The 19,643-nt window shown below is 31.4% G+C and overlaps 2 protein-coding genes across 2 annotated transcripts; one reads left to right on the top strand and one right to left on the bottom strand.

Annotated features, from left to right (window-relative positions):
• Positions 1 to 14,243: 14,243 nt before the first annotated feature.
• K444DRAFT_664555 (uncharacterized protein) lies at positions 14,244 to 16,638 on the bottom strand (the record flags this gene model as incomplete). The annotated part of the gene is made up of 4 exons (XM_024886977.1): positions 14,244 to 14,758; positions 14,817 to 15,790; positions 15,988 to 16,227; positions 16,276 to 16,638. 4 exons carry the CDS (start codon positions 16,636 to 16,638, stop codon positions 14,569 to 14,571), a joined length of 1,767 nt encoding a protein of 588 aa, XP_024735408.1. The 3' UTR covers positions 14,244 to 14,568.
• Positions 16,639 to 18,506: 1,868 nt separating this feature from the next.
• K444DRAFT_474637 (HET-domain-containing protein) lies at positions 18,507 to 19,643 on the top strand (the record flags this gene model as incomplete). The annotated part of the gene is made up of 1 exon (XM_024872923.1): positions 18,507 to 19,643. A coding segment is annotated over one exon (1,137 nt), but the record flags the coding sequence as incomplete, so codon positions are not given.

Raw genomic sequence — 19,643 nt, 5'->3', positions numbered from 1 at the left:
TATTATAATTAAGTGAAAATTAAGTAAAGTCTTATATTTACTTTTATTAATTTCCTTTATTTATATTTTATTAGTTATATAAGTTTAATTCTAGTTATTAAATATTATTTTTATAATAATAATTATTTTTCTAATTTAATAATTTATATTATATTATAAGTTTTTAAATTTTAATTATTTCTTTATTATTATTTCTTATTATTAATATAACCGGTTTTCTAGAATTTATAGTAATAGGATTTCTTATATATAAGTAATAAGATATAAAAAAAACGGGATATACTAGATATAAATACTAATTAGGCTTAGTATATTTAGATATTATATATTATTAGTAAATTAATACTAATTAGTTTATATATATATAGATTAGAAATAGATATTTATATTAAATAAGATATCTAATAGCCCTTAATAATAGTAATCTAGTTTATATTAAGAGAGAACTATTTATTAATTCTATAATTTAAAATATTTAGTAACTTAAGAAAAAAGATAACTAGCTTTTACTAATTAATAAATAGTTAGTTATTTAATTCTATTATTTTTTAAAATTAACTTTAATTAGTATTAAGATTATCTTTTTAGTATTTATAACTTTATTTATATATTACTATAATTTCTTCTTTAGAACTATATATCCCTAAAGCCCTATAAGCTTTTTTTTTAGCTTCTATTTCGATTTTACTATTAAATTAAACTTCTTTAAGCTTTAGAACTTTTCTAGAAAACTCGATATTTTATATTCTAAATTTCTTATTATAAATAAAATATTTATAAACTTTAATAACTCTCGAATTCTTTTTATTATAAACTATATATATATACTAAAAAGAGCTAAGCCCTAAAAATTCAGGATAATAAACTAATAAAATAAATATTCTAAATTATTTTAATATTAGATTATTCTAGTATAAAATAGAAAAGTTAATTAATAAAAACTTTATTAATTTTAATATTAATATATTTATTAAGAATAATATTATAAGAAATTAATATATTAAATTAATTATTATATATATTTCTTAATTACTACTATTATTACTAATACTTCTATTACTATTACTATTATTATTATAGTTATTATAATATATAATACTAGTAAGAATTAGACTAGAGCTAGTAAAGCATTTAGTATCTAAATAAAATATTTATAATTATCTAATTATTATATATAATTCCGAGCTTAAGCTAATATATAGGCCCGTATATAGCTTATAATTATTTAGATTTGAGGCTTTTTTAAGATCCTCTTTTCTTTTTAGCTTTAAATTATTAAAATAGAAATAGTCTAATTATATTTTTTAGGTTCTAGATCTTATACTTATAATATAATTCAAAGCTCTCTTACTTCTTAATCTTATAAAGAATTCAAATAATACCTATTATAATACGGCAGGCCATACTCTTCAAAAATCATATTGTTTTAGCGGTTTTGAGATTTAGGTCACATAAGAGAGCTGGTTTTTCTATAGACTTAGAGAATAATCCCTTATAAGTATTTAATTAATTAAGCTTTTATATACTATATACTATTTATGCTTTACTATTTACGCTTTTAATTTGTTATTTTGCTATTAAGTTACGTTTTGCGCTCTAGTATACTTTATATGGGTTTTTGTCTTATTATAGTTTCCCTCTCATATTATCTAATTAGTTTTTAATAAATATAAATATAATATACTATAGCTACTTTTATGCTAGTTAACTAATATTAGAATAAAAGAAAGCCCTGGAATAACTAGGTAAGAAAGCCCTAGACCGGCCAAGTAAGCAAATAGGCTAGTAATCTTATTACTAAATAAAGATCTATAAAAAAGCAAGTTCCGGAATAACTAGGCAAGTTTGAAAAAGCTATAATATAAGATATTACTAGTATATTACTAGAAGGTAAACTAGAGCCTCTTATTAAGTCTCCTAAGAAATCTAAATATCCTATTAATACTTATAATAAGAAAGATATTCTTTTTTAGAGAACCAAAAAAGAAAAGAGACCTGCCTTATTAAAGGCAGATTTCTGAGAATTATTCCGGAACCTAGAGACTTTATATAAGAAAATTATTAAGCTAATTTTAAAGATATATAATATTCTTACTTATAATAAGAATTATTATAATTAGCTAAAAGAAATCAAGTAAGTTCTATAAAAAAATTAAGCTATTATTAAAAAGCTTATTATATAGCTTATAAGAATAACTAGTTTCCTTATTCTAGAAAATAAATATTTAGTTAAACTCTCTAATTCTTTTATTTTTAAAAATATAACTAAAAATAGTATTACCTTTAATAATTAGTTAGTTTAGATTAAAAATAAGCTTTATAATAATTCTAATACTTACTAAATAAAGAATCTTAAGATTATTTATATTTCTAGCTATATAAGTAGCTATATTCTTATACTAATCTCTTTTTACCTAAATTAGGATAATTAATATATATATAAAACTATTAGAAAACTATATACTTATCTAAAAAAGTTATATAATAACTCAAATAAGAAATAAAATATTTAATAAGCCTTTAAGAAACTATTTATAAAGAAAGGCTAGACTTTTTAGGAATTCTATACTCTATTCCTAAAATATATAATAGATAGAAATATTAATCTATAAGATCTTAAGAATAACCTAAATAATAAACTTATCTAGAAATTCTAAGAAGCTATAGCTATATACTATAATAACTCGGCTATTTATATTATAGAGTTTATATAATACTATATTATAAATAACTAGTAAATCCGAGCTTATTATAAAAAGAAAAACTAGATATCTAAAAAAGCTAATAAAGATATAAATAAGCTAAGCTTAGGAAGTATTCTTTATATAAAGCCCGTTCCCAAAATTCTAGTAATAAATAAGTCTATTATTCTAAAGCTTAGATCCTTAGATCTTAAATACTATAATTATAATAGATTCGGTTATATATCTAGAAATTATTTAAAGTCTAAAATAAAATATATAAAGTAAGTCTTAATAGCTAAGCTAATAGTACTTATTATAAGTAAGTTATTTAAAATATAAAGCAGGAAAATAAGAACTTCTAAAGAAAGTTTCTTTTTTAGAGCTATATTATATAAATATAATAGAAATTAATTTAAGCTAGTTACTAGAAAATAAAGTATTTATATTTTCTTATATAATTAGTAATAATAAATTAGGTATTAAGACTTCTTATTTTATTAATACCGGAGTAAATAAATATACTTTTATTAATTTCAAGTTTATAAGAATAATTAAATAATTTCTAGATATTAAGCCTATTTAATTAGTATTACCCTATAATATAAGAGAATTTAATAGTAAATAGACTATATCTATTACTTATTATATTAAGCTTATATTCTTAATTAATAAATAAAAGATCCTAGTATTTATACTAGTTATAAGGCTAGATAAATATAATATAATATTGAAATAATAATAGTTTATAAATACTAGTATTCTAATTAATTATAAGAATAGAAAATTAATCTAGTTAGATAATTAGCCTAGAAAGAAGAATTAGAATAAGGTTCTAATTACTATATATAAGAACTTGAAATCTAGGAAAAATAACTAGTATTAAGAAAATATAAATAGAAGAAATAAAGCTATAGCTATAAATAAGTTCTAGAAACCTTAGTTTATAAAGAGAAAATTTCTTTATTTTTTTTCTAAACCGGATTTAGAAAGCTATATATAGTAAAAGAATTAAGCTTAATATTATAGAGAAATATAAGTAGTTTTAGAAAATATAGAAGTTTCTTCTAAGCTAGAAATAGGGATATTAAAATTATACTATCTAAAGAAAAGCTATAAGATCTAATTAAGACTTATAATTAATATTATAGATATCTTACTAATTACCTTTTAGATAAACCTATAAAAAAAGAAAAACCTTTTTTTTATAATATTATTTTTTGAGATTAATAAAGAACTAGAATTATAATAAGAGAATAAGTTTATTTCGGGTAAGTAATAGCCAGAAAAGACGAAGCTATAATAGCTAGTAAAAGTCTTATTAGAGAAATTTAAGGATTTTATAAATATTTTCTTAAAAAAAGTATTAAATATTTTATTTCTATATTAATTATATAACTATAAGATTTAGATTAATAATCCCAAAGGCCCAGAAAGCCTAGAATATTTCCTGCTCTATTAATAATTAACTTATAAGTTATAGAAAATTAAGTATTTCCTTAAAGAAAACCTCTAATAAGGCTTTATTAAGCCAAGCTAGTTTCTTTTTATATTCCTAATTCTCTTTATAAAAAAGGCTAATAAAGCTCTCTAATTTTATATTAACTATTATAAGCTAAATAATTTAATATAGAAGAATTATTATTCTTTTTCTCTTATTTATAAGATTCTTATATAGTTAGCTTAAGCTAAGGTTTATATAAAGCTAAATATTTAATAAGTATTTTATTAAATCTAAATAGATCCAGAATTAGAAGAACTTGTAATATTTTATATAAAATATAAAGCTTATAAATATAAAGTCTTTTAGGAAAACCTAACTAATAGTTCTACTATATATTAGAGATATATAAATAATATACTTTTTAATTACTTTAATATCTTTTATATAGCTTATTTAAATAATATTCTAATTTATTTAGATAATTTCCTAAAATATAAAAACTATATATAAAAAGTTCTTTAGTAGCTATAAGATACTAATTATTATAAGTATAAGATCTAGGGCCTGGAAGGCATAGTTAGACTATCTCTATTTCAATAATTCAAAGCTAAAGAGAGAAAAGAATCCCAAAGGAGCCTTAGATCTAAATAATTACGAGCTATATATAGGCCCATATACTAGCTTAAGCTCGGGGTTATATATAATAATTAGGTAATTATAAATACCTTACTCAAATACCAGATACCTCTCTAGCTCTAGTCTAACTCCTACTAGTATCATATATTATAATAATTATAATATTACTTTCTTTTCCTCGAAATAAGCTCATTCCCGAGCTTTAAAAGTCCCTATTAAATTTCCAAGTTATAGGTTATATATTAAAAGCCAGGGCCTTTTATATACAACTTTAAAGGATTTCCGTCTATATTATACGGTTCTAGTAATATATTATTCTTAATATAGTCTAACTAATAAGAGAGATTCTGAAGTAGTCCTGGCTATTCGGGATTCTTATTATAGAAGCTCTAAAGAGCTAGGGTACTATTACTTAATAAGAAAGCAGGATACTACTCCGGATCTAGATCCTATTTTTTTTACTAGACTCGGTATTTTAGCTTCCTATAAAGTAGTTTTATTACTTATATCTCTTAAACTTTATATTCTATTTCCCTATCTTATAGTTCTAATAATAGAAGCTCCGGATTTGCTTATCCGGGAAAGAAATTACCTGGATCTTTATATAGCTTCTTTATATAGAATACCGGATATATTCTTATTAATTCCGGAAGCTTAAGCCTAAAAAAATATTTTACTTATTCCAGAATTTCATATAGTTCTTCTATTTAGTAAGCTAGCTTATAACTCGGATAATTATTCTTCTAGTACTTAGTAGTAATTCATATCTTATTTCCTACTCCAAAGTTTACTAGTTAGTAGTACTTATTAGTTTAAGTAATATAGTATTCTTATACTTATATTATATTCTCTTATATCTTTTACTATAATTTATAAAGCTATATTACCAGGGCCTTTGCCTCTTATCTATTTAGCTTTTCCTTTAAAATACCCGATTATATTTAGGTTTTCTAATTAAATAATATTTGCGGTTTATAGCCCTTCTTTATAAGAAATAAGAATTAGCCTATAGTCTCATAAACTAGAGCTACCTACTAGTAATTAATTATTACTACTTATTTATTCCAATTATCCTAGTAATAATTCATATAGGAATATAGCTATTAGTTAAAGTCTTTATTAATAATCTCTATCTAGCTATTAGTTTAGGGATAATTAGTAGTTAATAACTTGAGCTTTATACTAATATGCTTATAGAACTCGCTCTAGAAATCTAATATAAACTAGGGGCCTTAATTAGATATTATAGTTTCCGGAATACTAACTTAGTAAACTATATAAGTAAGAAATAGGGGTATTAATTCTTTAGCTATTACTATATCTCGGACAGGAATTATAATAGGGCACTTATCCAGGCAATTAATAAAGATTACTACTATATTATACTTATTTCTATTCTCTAGATACTTCTTGAAATTCACTAATATATATTACTAGGGGCAGTTAGGAACTAGTAATAGATATAAGAGCCCTAGCTTCTTGTCCCTAGAAACGTGAAATTATTAGTAAATATAGTAGTTATTCCTATACTAATTAATATTTATACCTTAGCCTAGCTAGTAATAGCGGGCCTAAAGAAGCTATTAAAGCTTAGCTTATCCTAGATATCTCATTAGGAACTATATATATATCTCCTAAATAAGGGTAGTATATAAGAGTATCTCGAGTATTATTATACTATTAGATATAAATAATTTGCTATATTATAAGAAAAGGCTATCTTATAATATCCAAGTGCCTTTTTTCTTATTTCTTGCCTTATCTTATAGCTTTTCTAGCTCCGGTAACTTTCGGTTCTTGCTTAATAGCTTATTTACTAGCTAGATATTATTATACTAGATTTCTTCCTGAGCCAGACTTATAAAGGCCTTAATTAGAGCTAACTAGAGATCCCGTATAATATTATTATTAATCTTTTATTATAGAAAGAAAATTTGGATTTAGTAAGCTATTATTACCTTATTCTAGGTAATTATATTCTCGTATTTCCTACTTAAGGTATCTGCTTATTTATTTAACTTGCTTGCCTAATATATAAGCTTAAAATAATAGCAGGAAAGATACTTTACCTAGTAAGCTTGTCTTACTAAGAGCTTCTTTATAGTTATAAAGTACTCGAGGGCTCGGTAGTCTAAATAAATTATAAAGGGTACCTCCTATAGGCCTTCTAGCTCTGCTTACTATTTGGTTAAAAAGAGAATAATAGCAAGTATTTCTTTATTATAGATATTATAGTTTAGCTCTATTAATTATATAGTCTTAGAAAAAAATACTACCGGATACCAGAGTCTTATCTAGGAGTCTTATTATAAGAGAATACTAGTTATAACTCTATTTAATATATTTGTCTTAACTATAATAGAAAGGTTCGGATTATAATAATATAGAATTAGTATTAAGAGTATAGTTTACTTTAGCTTAGTAAAATCTTCTTAATACTAATCTATTTACTTAAACAGAACTCTCTTATATATTAGAGCTATTAGGGGCTTTACTATATAGCTATATTTCGTAATAAAATATTAATAAAAGTTATAAAAACCCAGAAAGCCTTATATTTCTTTAATTATCTTTAGTAATTACTAGTTCTTAATAACTATTATCTTATCTAGATCTACTTTAATACCTCTAGTAAAAATAATAAAGCCTAGATACTTTATATAAGTAATCTTAAACTCTAATTTCTTAATATTTACTTAGAGGCTAGTATTCTATAATTATTAAAGAACTTTTTATATATAGTCTTTATACTTTAGGGAATTATCTAAATAAATTAGGATATTATCTAAGTAAGCTATATAAAAGATATTAAGATAATTAAAAAGAATATTATTTATATATCTCTAATATATAATAGGGCTATTAGTTAGGTCTTTCTAAAGAACCTTATATTTATAGGCCCTATATCTTATATGAAATATTATAAGTTCTTCTAATTTTGGGTTTATTCGGATCTAATAAAATACTTACTAAATATCTAGCTTTATATAGATCTTGGCTTAAGCTAGCTATATAAGGATTTTATAAATAAGGAAAAGAAAATAATAGTTCTTTTATATTAAGTCATTTAGCTTATAATAGTTAATATAGAATTAGAGAGCTCTATTAGCCTTCTTTATAAAAAGAATTAGGAATACGAAAAGAAACTAGCTTAGCTTAATAAAGCCCTATTAGAGGTTCTTTTTAAGGAAGCACTTAACCTCCTATAGCTTATAGATTAACTATTAATAGAGCAGGAAATACCCTAGGCTCTCTAGGCCTTCAGGATTATTAATCTAAATCTTATAGTTATATAGTTAATATAGGAATAAGATATTTAATACTTTTTTTAAGAAAATATCTATAAAATCCTTAAACTTCTCTAGTAAGACTCTTACTAGCTACTATAGCTCTATCTCTCCTGGCTATTACTTACCCGGAATAAACTCATTCTTTTATTATAATTCTAGCTCTTTATTAATCTCGAAAAATAATATTATAAAGAAAAGGTTCTTCTTTTTCTATAGGTTTATCTAGAAAGCGGCCGGCGAGATACCTATAATATTAACTAAGGACCTTAACTAGATCTTATAACTTTCTTTTAGATAGTATGGTTTTAATATCCCTATTTCTAGCTTAAAAGAAACTTCTATATTCCCTAAAGCCACTTATATTTCTCTATAGTATTAAGCTTAATTCTTTTACTATATATAGCTTTCTAAGCCCGGGTTAGGAAAAGAATAAGAGGGTTTCCTCTTTATAAGCTAAGATTTCCAGGACTTATCTATAGCTATAGCTTTATTTCTTTTATTTATATTTTCTTAGTACTAGTTACTTTTCCCAGATTCCAAGTTCTTATATATAATAATTAGGACCTTATTCTAATTTTTCTTTCTAGGCTAATTAACTAGCTAGATTAATCTTCTATTCTTGTAATTAATTAGGATACTAGTACTTATAAACTATTATTATTCCAAAATCATATTATACTTGCCTAGCCCTATAACTAGTATAGGTACTAGGACTTTCTATCTATTAATTAAGAATATAAGCTTAATATAGTAAGTAATAGGTATGGCCTACTTATTATTAAATCCCCTTATATTATAGGATAATACTAATTAAGTAGGCTTAATATCTAGAAATTATTTAATTATTTTTATAAACTTAGAATTAATAAAAGTATATTTATTTACTCTAGTATTAATAAAAAAAAAAGTCTTAATATCTAATCTATTATTACTAACTATATAAGGAAATATAAATGCTTTACCTTCTAGTAACTAGCTTAAATCAACTTCTATTATATCTATATAATACGGCCCTAAAAAGGAAACTTCTTTTAGGAGTTCTTATTTCCCTATTTTATATTCTTAGATAACTTACTTATAATAAGTACTACTAGCTTAGTTATTAAAACTTGCTTTATATACTTTATTTTAGGCTCTAGATAATTCCTAAACATATAACTAAATTTATTATAGTTATAATACTTAAGATCTAAGAATCCGGGCTTCGGGGTAATAAGCTTATCTATTACTAGAATCTTGGGAGCAGGCTTTATATAAGGGGCGCTTCCTAGGCTTGGCTTATCTATATCTTTATTAGCTTTCTTAAATACCTATTCTTTCTTTTTATAATAAGTTCGGATTTACTAGTTATTTATAATATAATATTATATAAACTCTATAATATAAATAGCCGGGTTATTATAGTATATAGCTATAGCCTTTTAGAGCTTCCAGGTAAGCTTATTATTTAGGTTATTCTTAAAATCCTATAGATTAATATTTCCGTCTACTATATACTTTAGGAATAGGATATAGAACTTCTAAAAAATCTAGCTCTTTTTTATAAATAGCTTTTTAAATACTTGCTAAGTATTATATTCCTTATTTGGGTTATTATATAGCTCCTCTAGATAAGTATATAGTTCCCTAATAGTCTTATATATATATTAATTATCCTAGTTCAGATAGGAAGAGATTAGTATAAAGATATAGCTATTTATATAGCCAGATATATAAATAATCTTAAGGTCCTTTATCTAATAGGTATTAGAGTTACTATAGAGCTTATTCTTAATCTAAACTAACTAATTATTAAAGGTAATACTATCCTTAGTTATGTCTTTAAAAATAAAAGAGTTAGGAAATTTAACTAAGTATCTATTTTCTAGAATAAGGAAACTAGTTATTTTAGTAAGCTATATAATAAGCTTCTTAATAATAGCTTTATTCTTTTATAAGACTTACTTAGTTTCTTTTAGCTAATCCCAATAATTCTTGCTATAGGCAAGAATATTATATGTCTTTAGAATTAGCTTAATAATTTCTTTATATAAAGCCTCTGGGTTCCAAAATAACTCTTAGAACTTTGCCTTTAATAAGGCAGGTCCCTCTTCTTTCTTTATTTTCTAGAAAAGAGTATCTCTTTTACTATAAATATTAATAGAATACTCGGACCTCTCAGGAAACTTAATAAAAGGCTCTAGTTTACTTTCTAGTAATATACTAGTAATATCTTATACTATAGCTTCTTCTAACTTACCCAGTTATTCCGGGACTTGCTTTCTTATAGATCTTTATTTAATAATAAGATTACTAGCCTATTTACTTGCCTGGCTAGTCTAGGGCTTTCTTGCCTAGTTATTCTAGGCCTTTCTTTTATTCTAATATTAGTTAATTAGTTCGAGAATAGCTATAGTATATTATATTTATACTTATTAAAAACTAATTAGATAAGTATTATTTAAATTCTTTATAGGATTAAGAAATAGATAAGCTTTAAATTATATTATAAATATAAGATCTAGGGCCTAGAAAATATAGTTAGACTATCTCTATTTTAATAATTCAAATCTAAAAAGAGAAAAGAATCCCGAAAAAGCCTCGGATCTAAATAATTACAAGCTATATACGGGCCTATATACTAGCTTAAGCTTAGAGTTATATATAATAATCAGGTAATTATAAATGCCTTATTTAGATACCAGATACCTCTCTAGCTCTAGTCTAACTCCTACTAGTACTATATATTATAATAACTATAATACTAATCTCTAAATAAATATTAAGAAATTAGAGTTTAAGATTATTTATATAAAATATTTAGGCTTTATTATTTTTATTAGAAATATTAAAATAAATCTAGATAAGATAATAGTTATTAAAAACTAGTAATTACTAAAAATAATTAAAAGAATATAAGGCTTTCTGGGTTTTTATAACTTTTATTAATATTTTATTATAGAATATAATTATATAATAAAGCCTTTAATAATTCTAATATATAAGAAAGTTTTATTTAAATAAATAGATTAGTATTAAGAAGGTTTTACTAAACTAAAATAAGCTATATTTTTAGTACTAATTCTATATTATTATAACCTAAATCTTTTTATTATAATTAAGACAAATATATTAAATAGAATTATAGCCGGTATTTTCTTATAATAAGATCCCTAAATAGGACTCTAGTATCCGGTAGTATTCTTTTCTAAGACTATATAATTAGTAAAGCTAAATTATAATATCTATAATAAAGAAATATTTACTATTATTTTCTTTTTAATTAAATAATAAGTAGAGCTAGAAGGTTTATAGGAGGTACTCTTTATAATTTACTTAGATTACTAAGCTTTTAAGTATTTTATAACTATAAAGAAGCTTTTAGTAAAATAAGCTTACTAAGTAAAATACTTTTCTTATTATTATTTTAAGCTTATATATTAGGTAAGTAAGTTAAATAAATAAGTAAATATTCTAAATAGGAAATATAAGAATATAATTATCTAGAATAAGATAATAGTAGCCTACTAAACTCAAATTCTCCTCTTATAATAAAAGATTAATAATAATATTATATAGGATTTCTAGTAGCCCTAATTAAGGCCTTTATAAGTCTAGCTTAAGAAGAAATCTAGTATAATAATATCTAGCTAATAAATAAGCTATTAAGTTAGAACCGAGAATTACTAGAGCTAGAAAAGCTATAAAATAAGGCAAGAAATAAGAGAAAAAATACTTAAATACTATAAGATAGCCTTTTTTTATAATATAGTAAACTATTTATATCTAATAATATAATAATACTCGAGATATCTTTATATACTATTCTTATTTAGGAAATATATATATAGCCCTTAATAGGATACCTAGGATAAACCAAGCTTTAATAGCTTCTTTAGGCCCGCTATTACTAGCTAGGCTAAGATATAGATATTAATTAGTATAGGAATAATTACTATATCTATTAATAATTCTATATTCCCAGAAATAAAAAGCCAGAACTCTTATATCTATTACTAGTTCCTAATTATTTCTAGTAATATATATTAATAGATTTCAAGAAATACCCAGAAAATAGAAATAAGTATAATATAGTAATAATCTTTATTAATTATCTAAATAAGTACTCTATTATAATTTTTATCCGAGATATAATAATAGCTAAAGAATTAGTATTCTTATTTCTTATCTATATAGTTTACTAAGTTAATATCCCGGAAACTATAATATCTAATTAAGGCCCCTAGTTTATATTAGATTTCTAAAATGAGTTCTATAAGTATATTAGTATAAAGCTCAAGTTATTAACTACTAATTATCTCTAAACTAATAGCTAGATAAAGATTATTAACTAGTATTTTAACTAATAGCTATATTTCTATATAAATTATTACTAGAATAATTAGAATAAATAGGTAATAATAATTAATTACTAGTAGGTAGCTCTAGTCTATAAAACTATAAGCCAATTCCCGTTTCTTATAGAAAAGGGCTATAAATTATAGATATTATTTAACTAGGAAACCTAAATATAATTAGGTATTCCAAAAGAAAAGCTAAATAGATAAGAGGTAAAAGCCCTAGTAATATGGCTCTATAAATTATAATAAAAGATATAGAAGAATATAATATAAATATAAGAATATTATATTATTTAAGCTAATAAGTACTACTAATTAGTAGATTTCGGAATAAGAAACAAGATATAAATTACTACTAAATACTAGAAAAATAATTATCCGAGCCATAAGCTAGCTTACTAAATAAAAGGGCCATATAAAATCCTGGAATAAGTAGAATATTTCTTTAGGCTCAAGCTTCCGGAATTAATAAGAATATATCTAGTATTTTATATAAAGAAGCTATATAAAGACTCAGGTAATCCCTTTCCCGGATAAGTAAATCCGGAGCCTCTACTATTAGAACTATAAAACGGGGAAACGGAGTATAAAGTTTAAGAAGTACTAGTAGTAAAACTACTTTATAGAAAACTAAAGTACCGAGTCTAGTAAAAAGGATAGGACCTAGATCTAGAGTAATATTCTGCTTCCTTATTAAGTAATAATACCCTAGCTCTTTAGAGCTTCTATAACAAGAACCCCAAATAGCCAGAACTACTATAGAATCTCCCCTATTAGTTAGACTATACTAAGAATAATATACTACCGGAACCGTATAACACAGACGGAAATCCTTTAAAGTCACGTGCAAAAGGCTCTGGCCTTTAATATATAACCTGCGACTTGGAAATTCAAATAGGGACTTTCGAAGCTCGGGGACGAGCTTACTTCGAGGGGGGGGGTAATGTTACGGTTATTACGATATACGGTACTAGTAGGGGTTAGACTAGAGCTAGCAAGGCATCTGGCATCTGAGCGAGGCATCCGTAGTCACCTGATCGTTGCACGTGACCCCGAGCTTAAGCTAGCACATGGGCCCGTATATAGCTTGCAATTATTTAGATCCGAGGCTCCTTCGAGATCCTCTTCTCTCTTTAGCTTTGAATCGTCGAAATAGAGACAGTCTAACCATGCCTTCCAGGCCCTAGATCTTGTACTCGTGACAATTATTACTAATATAAGGTATTTATTTTTATTACCCGCCAGCTTTGGTCTAGTAAAACGGGTCATTAAGCGGGCGCCGCGGATACGTGAAGATTTTGCTAATGCCCTTAAGCGGGCAGCCGAGGGGGCATGAGAAAGGGTCTCGAGAGACTAAATCTTCATCGTATTCTTTCGAGCAGGCACGCGTGTAACTTGGCAGACTAAGAATGGCCTTTGTTCAAACAGAGCGCGGTCTGTAGATAATTGAGAAATTTTCCTCAATAGAATAATGTGCTATAAAGGAAGAACGGCTTACTATTTTATTGCAATGTTATTATGAGACTTTCAAAGATCTCTCCGGCCTCCCTAACAGCCGTTTTCGCCGTGATGAGAGGAGCACGCTCAATGAGATCGTGCTCGAGTCTCTCAGTTTTCTTTTCGAGAACAACCAAGTTTTTCTCCCCAGTTCTTCAAACCTCTGCACTGCTCGTACTGGCCTGCCACTTGGAAGGTGTTTGAAGCCGAGTTTTTCTGGGATCCTGTCAACGGAAAATAGAATCTTTTTATCGTCTTCCATGTTCCTAGCAGCGCTCATCTTTTCGATGTCATAGGCCGGGGCTTGATAAGACATGTTCCTCTTGTTAGGCAATTGATGAGAAACGTCTTTGATATTTACGATCTTTATATTCAGAAGAATCTGGGAAAGCACGAACTTTGCAAGAAATCGCAAGAATGCTGTGTGTCATCAGCTGAAGTGGAATCATGTTGTCTTGCGGGTGGCATATGCACAAGCACATGCACACGCCCTCAACCCTTCAACCAATCAAGGCCCAAATAAAAAGGTTGTGTAAAATGGAATACGGAACACAGGAAGGAAATAACATCGAATGAAATCATAGGAAATGTAATGAATATCAAAATCCCCTCGGGCCTCTCCCTCCCTCTCTTTCTCGCCCGTCTACCTTCCCCATACTCCCGGTATCGCGAAGTGCAATCTAGCACACCCCCGCCGGAATGGTATAACCCTCCTTTCGGTTCGTCCCCGAGTTCCTCTTAGCATTAGCCCCCGACCCTCTCTTCGCAAACGCCGTCCACAGCGCACACTTATTGACACCTCCAGTGAGCGCCGTATCAGCATCGATAATTGCATCTGTAGCTTGCGGCGTCGTTGGGTTGCATGGTTGTCTATTACTGTTAGTCAAATCCCTTCTACTCGGCGAAGGGGGAGGGAGGAGAAACTGACAAAGCCATCCCATCAACCACCAACTTCATCGCCAAGAATCTTCCGTCGGTGGGGATCTTGCCACTAAAGACAGGTTTGCGCGTTGCTGTAATTCCATGGATATCTACCAAATTCCAAAGCACCTCATATAGTATCGTCGCCCAGAGCGTGTCAATAGCATACACTTCATTCAAACTATTGGTGCCCGCATACGTCAATGGATTCGTACTCAAGCTCGTGCTGTACAAATAATTTCGAATCCCCGCTGCATTGTTATAGATCCAATCGCCCAGCGGATAGGCCCTGTTTCGCGTGTCAGAAGTTTTGACGTGGATAGCGATAGCCACGAAGTCTCCCCAGCCTTCGCCCATTCCTCCTGCTTCGAGGACATTGAGGCACGCGACGTTAGCAGGGCCGCCGGTGAGGCGGTTGGAGAGACCGTGGGTATATTCGTGGATTATGACACCGGCGTCGAAGGCGCAGTCGCGGTGCGGGGTAGAGTAGTCCCAGATGAACATCCGCATTCTGGGTTGGGATCCGTCTGCTGGGATTGCAAAATCTGCGTTGTCGGTTCCAGCAGCATCTTGAGAGTTCAGGATCACAGCGTCGTTGCCCTTTCCGCCTTTACCGTTGTTATTTGTTTCGAAATTTCCTGCAGCTTCGGTGAAGCCGAGGTTGTAGAGGAGGTCATGGTATAGGTTTGCCGTGTACCAGAGTTGTGTTACTGAAGCGTTGGCGTAGGTCTTGGGGTTAGGGTTGGTGAGATCCAGGCCGAAGGCGAAGTTGCCTCCTGTGGAGCTGGGACGGTAGTCGCTCAGATAGGAGGAGTCTCCTTCCCAGTTTGCTTGGGCGAACCCGTTGTTTCCTTCAGTGGCAGTGTAACTGGTCGTCCCATCGCTTTCCCAGGTGAAGGGAGACGGTCCGCTTTCTTGGGGATTTGTTTCGATTGAGCGGGAGCCTTTGCTGGGGTCGTTTACTTCCCAGGGGCTGGAGTGCTGCTGTTAGACAGGGTTGTGAACGGAAGTGAAGGAACTTACAACACCGTGTATGATGCATCGGAGACATAATGTATAACGCCAAGAATATTGCTACCCGATTTGGCATCGATATACGTTTGAAGCCAGTTGTCAACAATGTCGGTCTCAACCCTTCATGAGAGGGAGAGTGTGTTATCGGCGGCCTGGAAGTATACCAGATGTGCTTTTGGGTCTGAATGTGCGCCCGAAGAGCCTTTCAGCACATAGTGTTCAATATCTGATGCTGGAACCGCAGTTGCAGCATCGGCGGAGATTGGCAAGACAAGAGTGCTCGACACCTTCTTGAGTGCAGTGACAGCATCAATATGAACGGCCTTCATCAAAGGGTTCTCGGTGGGAATAACTCCTGTAAAGAAGGAGTTCCCGTACGAGAAAACCGATCCATCTGCAGCGATCTACCTTTTCATCAATCCCAAGTTCGGGAAAATCGGAGGGAAACTTACATTGACATTAAAGTCGGCATTGTCAATATCTAGACCATGAACTGTCTGCTTGAAATTAGCATGAGCAATGCGATTCACGCCAACGTAATGGTCATCAACCAAGCGGAATTCTGCCCCAGGGATGACTTTTTGAACAAGTGCCGTAGCGGTACCAATATAGCCATCTCTTTTCGCGAGAGATGTTAGGCCGGAGGCGTCCGTGATTGATGCATTACTATATGAAGGGATGGTGTTTAATCGGAATGCTCCGAGATCAATGACTCGGCGGTGAAGAGCCCGACGGGACGTAGAGGTCGATTTTGGGTGACCTAGGACATAAGTTGACAGCAAGGCTGTAACACCAATTTGGGCGAGAAAACGCATGATGAGCGAGGAGGCAGGTTTGTGATAAGAGGCAGTTGGGTTTGAGAGTCGAACTGAGAAATAAGAAGGTATTTACCCATTTTTATATTAATTGACCATTATGACAGCTGCACATCAGCTCTCATTTCCTCCAGTTATCTTGCTGCCAAGCCCAGCGAAGGTCATCCTCATGAGTTGTTTTCCTGCTAAGCCAGGTGAAGCTTGTAGATCGCTTACCTGCTGCTTCATCTAGGTAGTTCGACCGGTGAATATATGTGAACCAAGGTATCTGTATCAACTTCAGTGTTGAAATGGGAAGGTCTTGGGAATGCTCTAGCGCTTCAGCGCTTGAGGGGCGAATCATTTGGGGCCAGCATCACGACTTCATTGACGGAATTCGACGATTGAAGGCCAAAAAGTGGCATCTCGGGGAGATCTGTCGTGAATGGAAGCTTGAATGCCGGCGCGATCCGGCAGCTGCCCACTTAGGCAACCCTCAGACCGTAGCGTGTCATGCACAGCATGCTTTTGCTCCGGAATTGCAGTATGACCAAAATAATGGTCCAGATAGTATGCATCCATCAGCCGAATGCCCCATGTTATGTTAACATTGACAAATGGCGATAAGCCATGCGCCAAGGTTGAACCACCGCTACGCCTACCTGATTGGGCGGTTTGGAGCAAAGACAGCTACGGGTAAGGCACGGAGCACCCGTAGCTTGAGTGAGACAAAGACAAAGTACTAGAATTGAAAACCAAATCATCTGATACTCGAGGGGCGGCGCAGTCGTATTTTTTGTTCACTCGAACGATGTGGTTGTTGCTTGAAGGGAGTGGGAATGTCGTTTAGAAAAGGTTAAGGAGGAATGAAGACAGCCGAAGCCGCTATGACCGCTTCCTGCACGTCTTGGCGGGGAAGGGATGGGGGTCTCGTACTGCACCGCCATGGGTCAGCGTTGAGCAGGCCCACAAAAGTTGCAAGGTTGTGAAGGAGGACCTGACCTCTAAGAGTCTCGGATCGTAAGGGGCTTTTGAATTGCCAGCCAGAACTACGGAGTAGGTACTGCTCTCCTCCAGCAGGGGTTCACCACCCGGTGCAAAGGCATGCGGGATTAGTCAGCTCATCCCCTTACGAGGACGGTACATACTCCCCCTAAATAAATGTAACAGTGGGTCCAAGTGCAGGGGTTTTTTGGTATGGCAACTGGACCGTGCCAGGCTGGTTTTGCGGGGACCCACTGTTACATTTAATTAGGGGGGGGGGAGAGTAAGAAACCGGTCCCGTAAGGGAGTGAGCTGACCAATCCCGCATGCCTGTGTAACGAAGCTTCGCTAGCTATTTTCAGCCAAGCCTAATTGACACGTGGCGGTCGGATGGTTCATTCGCCGTATCCAGGACGTTGCCTTAAGATGGATACAACCACATACACAACCACATACACAACCACATACACAACCACTTTGACATACACAATCAACCAATCTCAATCCATCGATCTATCGTTATTCTCTTGCTATTTAGCGCCTTCAAAGCGCGACACCCAAACAACCGTTAGTGCAACATTGTGAGGGGGAAAATTCGCTTAAGCCTCAGGCACACATTTCGCTTAATTATAGCGCTAAGGAGTATTTAGCCTCGCTCCCGAGCTTCTACGAGCTTCATGCTTCTCTTCTAGAATTTATCGTAATTCTAGAAATCTCTTGTGTTCCTATGTAACGTGAATTCAACCCGGTAATTCGTCAACCTGGTACACGGTTCACTTCTGCCTATTTCTTCTGTGGATCTTCAACATCATCCGAAAGTCACCTGATCCAGGGATTGTCCATAATCGATATCAACGCGGTCCCTCATATATCGCATCCTCGAAATCGTGAACCTCTTAAACAACATGCGCTTCCTGAATACTACTAGCATTCAATTTGAAGAAGTCGCTGACTCGGAGCTTTCCCAAGCTGAGAACCGATACGCCATTCTCTCACATGGGTGGGGACGTGCCGAAGATGAGATCTCGTATGAGGACATGATCTCGTCCACAGATCTCTCTCGGAGGAAAGGCTTTGCCAAAATTAAAGAGTTCTGCAGCTTAGCCTCACTGTTGGGTTATCGCTATGGCTGGGTCGACACATGCTGTATCAACAAAGCCAATTCGAGCGAGTTGGCGGAGGCTATCAATAGTATGTATATGTGGTATGGGTTTAGTACTTTATGCATTGTGTATCTTGAAGACGTTCCTAGAAATCGGTTCGAGGATAGCGAGTGGTTCGATCGTGGGTGGACTCTGCAGGAGTTGATTGCTCCTAAGGCCGTTTCCTTTTTCGACCAGCACTGGGAACCCCTCGGAACAAAGCTAGAATTGCTTGAAAGTCTATCGCAGAAAACCGGAGTACCTAGTGATGTTCTAGGTAACATTGCTGATCCTTCCACCTGCTCGGTCGCTCAACGAATGTCGTGGGCAGCGCAGAGAGTCACCAGTAGAATAGAAGACAGAGCCTATAATCTTCTCGGGCTTTTTGATATCAACATGCCGACGATTTACGGCGAAAGGGAGAAGGCCTTTCTGCGCCTGCAGCAACATATTGTCCAAAAGAGTAAAGACGAGTCTCTCTTTGCATGGGCCTTGAATACCTCCAGTGACGCCCCGAGAGCGTACTTCAGCGTATTCGCCTCAACTCCCTCTGCCTTCAGAGATTGTAGCAACATAGTTCAAACCCCAGGTTCTGCATGCTTCTCAGAGAACAACGGAGAGCTGTCTATCAGCTTACGCATCCGCCAGTACAGTCCAGGAATATTTAGGGTTTTGCTTCATTGCACCAGAAAAGCCAATCCAGACAGCAAATTCTTCATCACAATCTCCCAAACATTTGGGGACGAGACTTTCGTTCGTGTCCGAGATCTGGAAAACATTGGTGAAGGGTTGACCAATATATTATCGGGTCGCGAGGTGATAATTCGATTTCCGGTCGATCCGAAGACACCGCCTGTAACTACATTCTTCGGGTTCTGGCTTCGTACACTTCAACCTCCT

The sequence above is a fragment of the Hyaloscypha bicolor genome, assembly GCF_002865645.1.
Source record: "Hyaloscypha bicolor E unplaced genomic scaffold K444scaffold_92, whole genome shotgun sequence".
NCBI lineage: Eukaryota > Fungi > Ascomycota > Leotiomycetes > Helotiales > Hyaloscyphaceae > Hyaloscypha > Hyaloscypha bicolor.
Note: the sequence above shows the minus strand (reverse complement) of the source record. Positions and strands in the feature narration are given on the sequence as shown.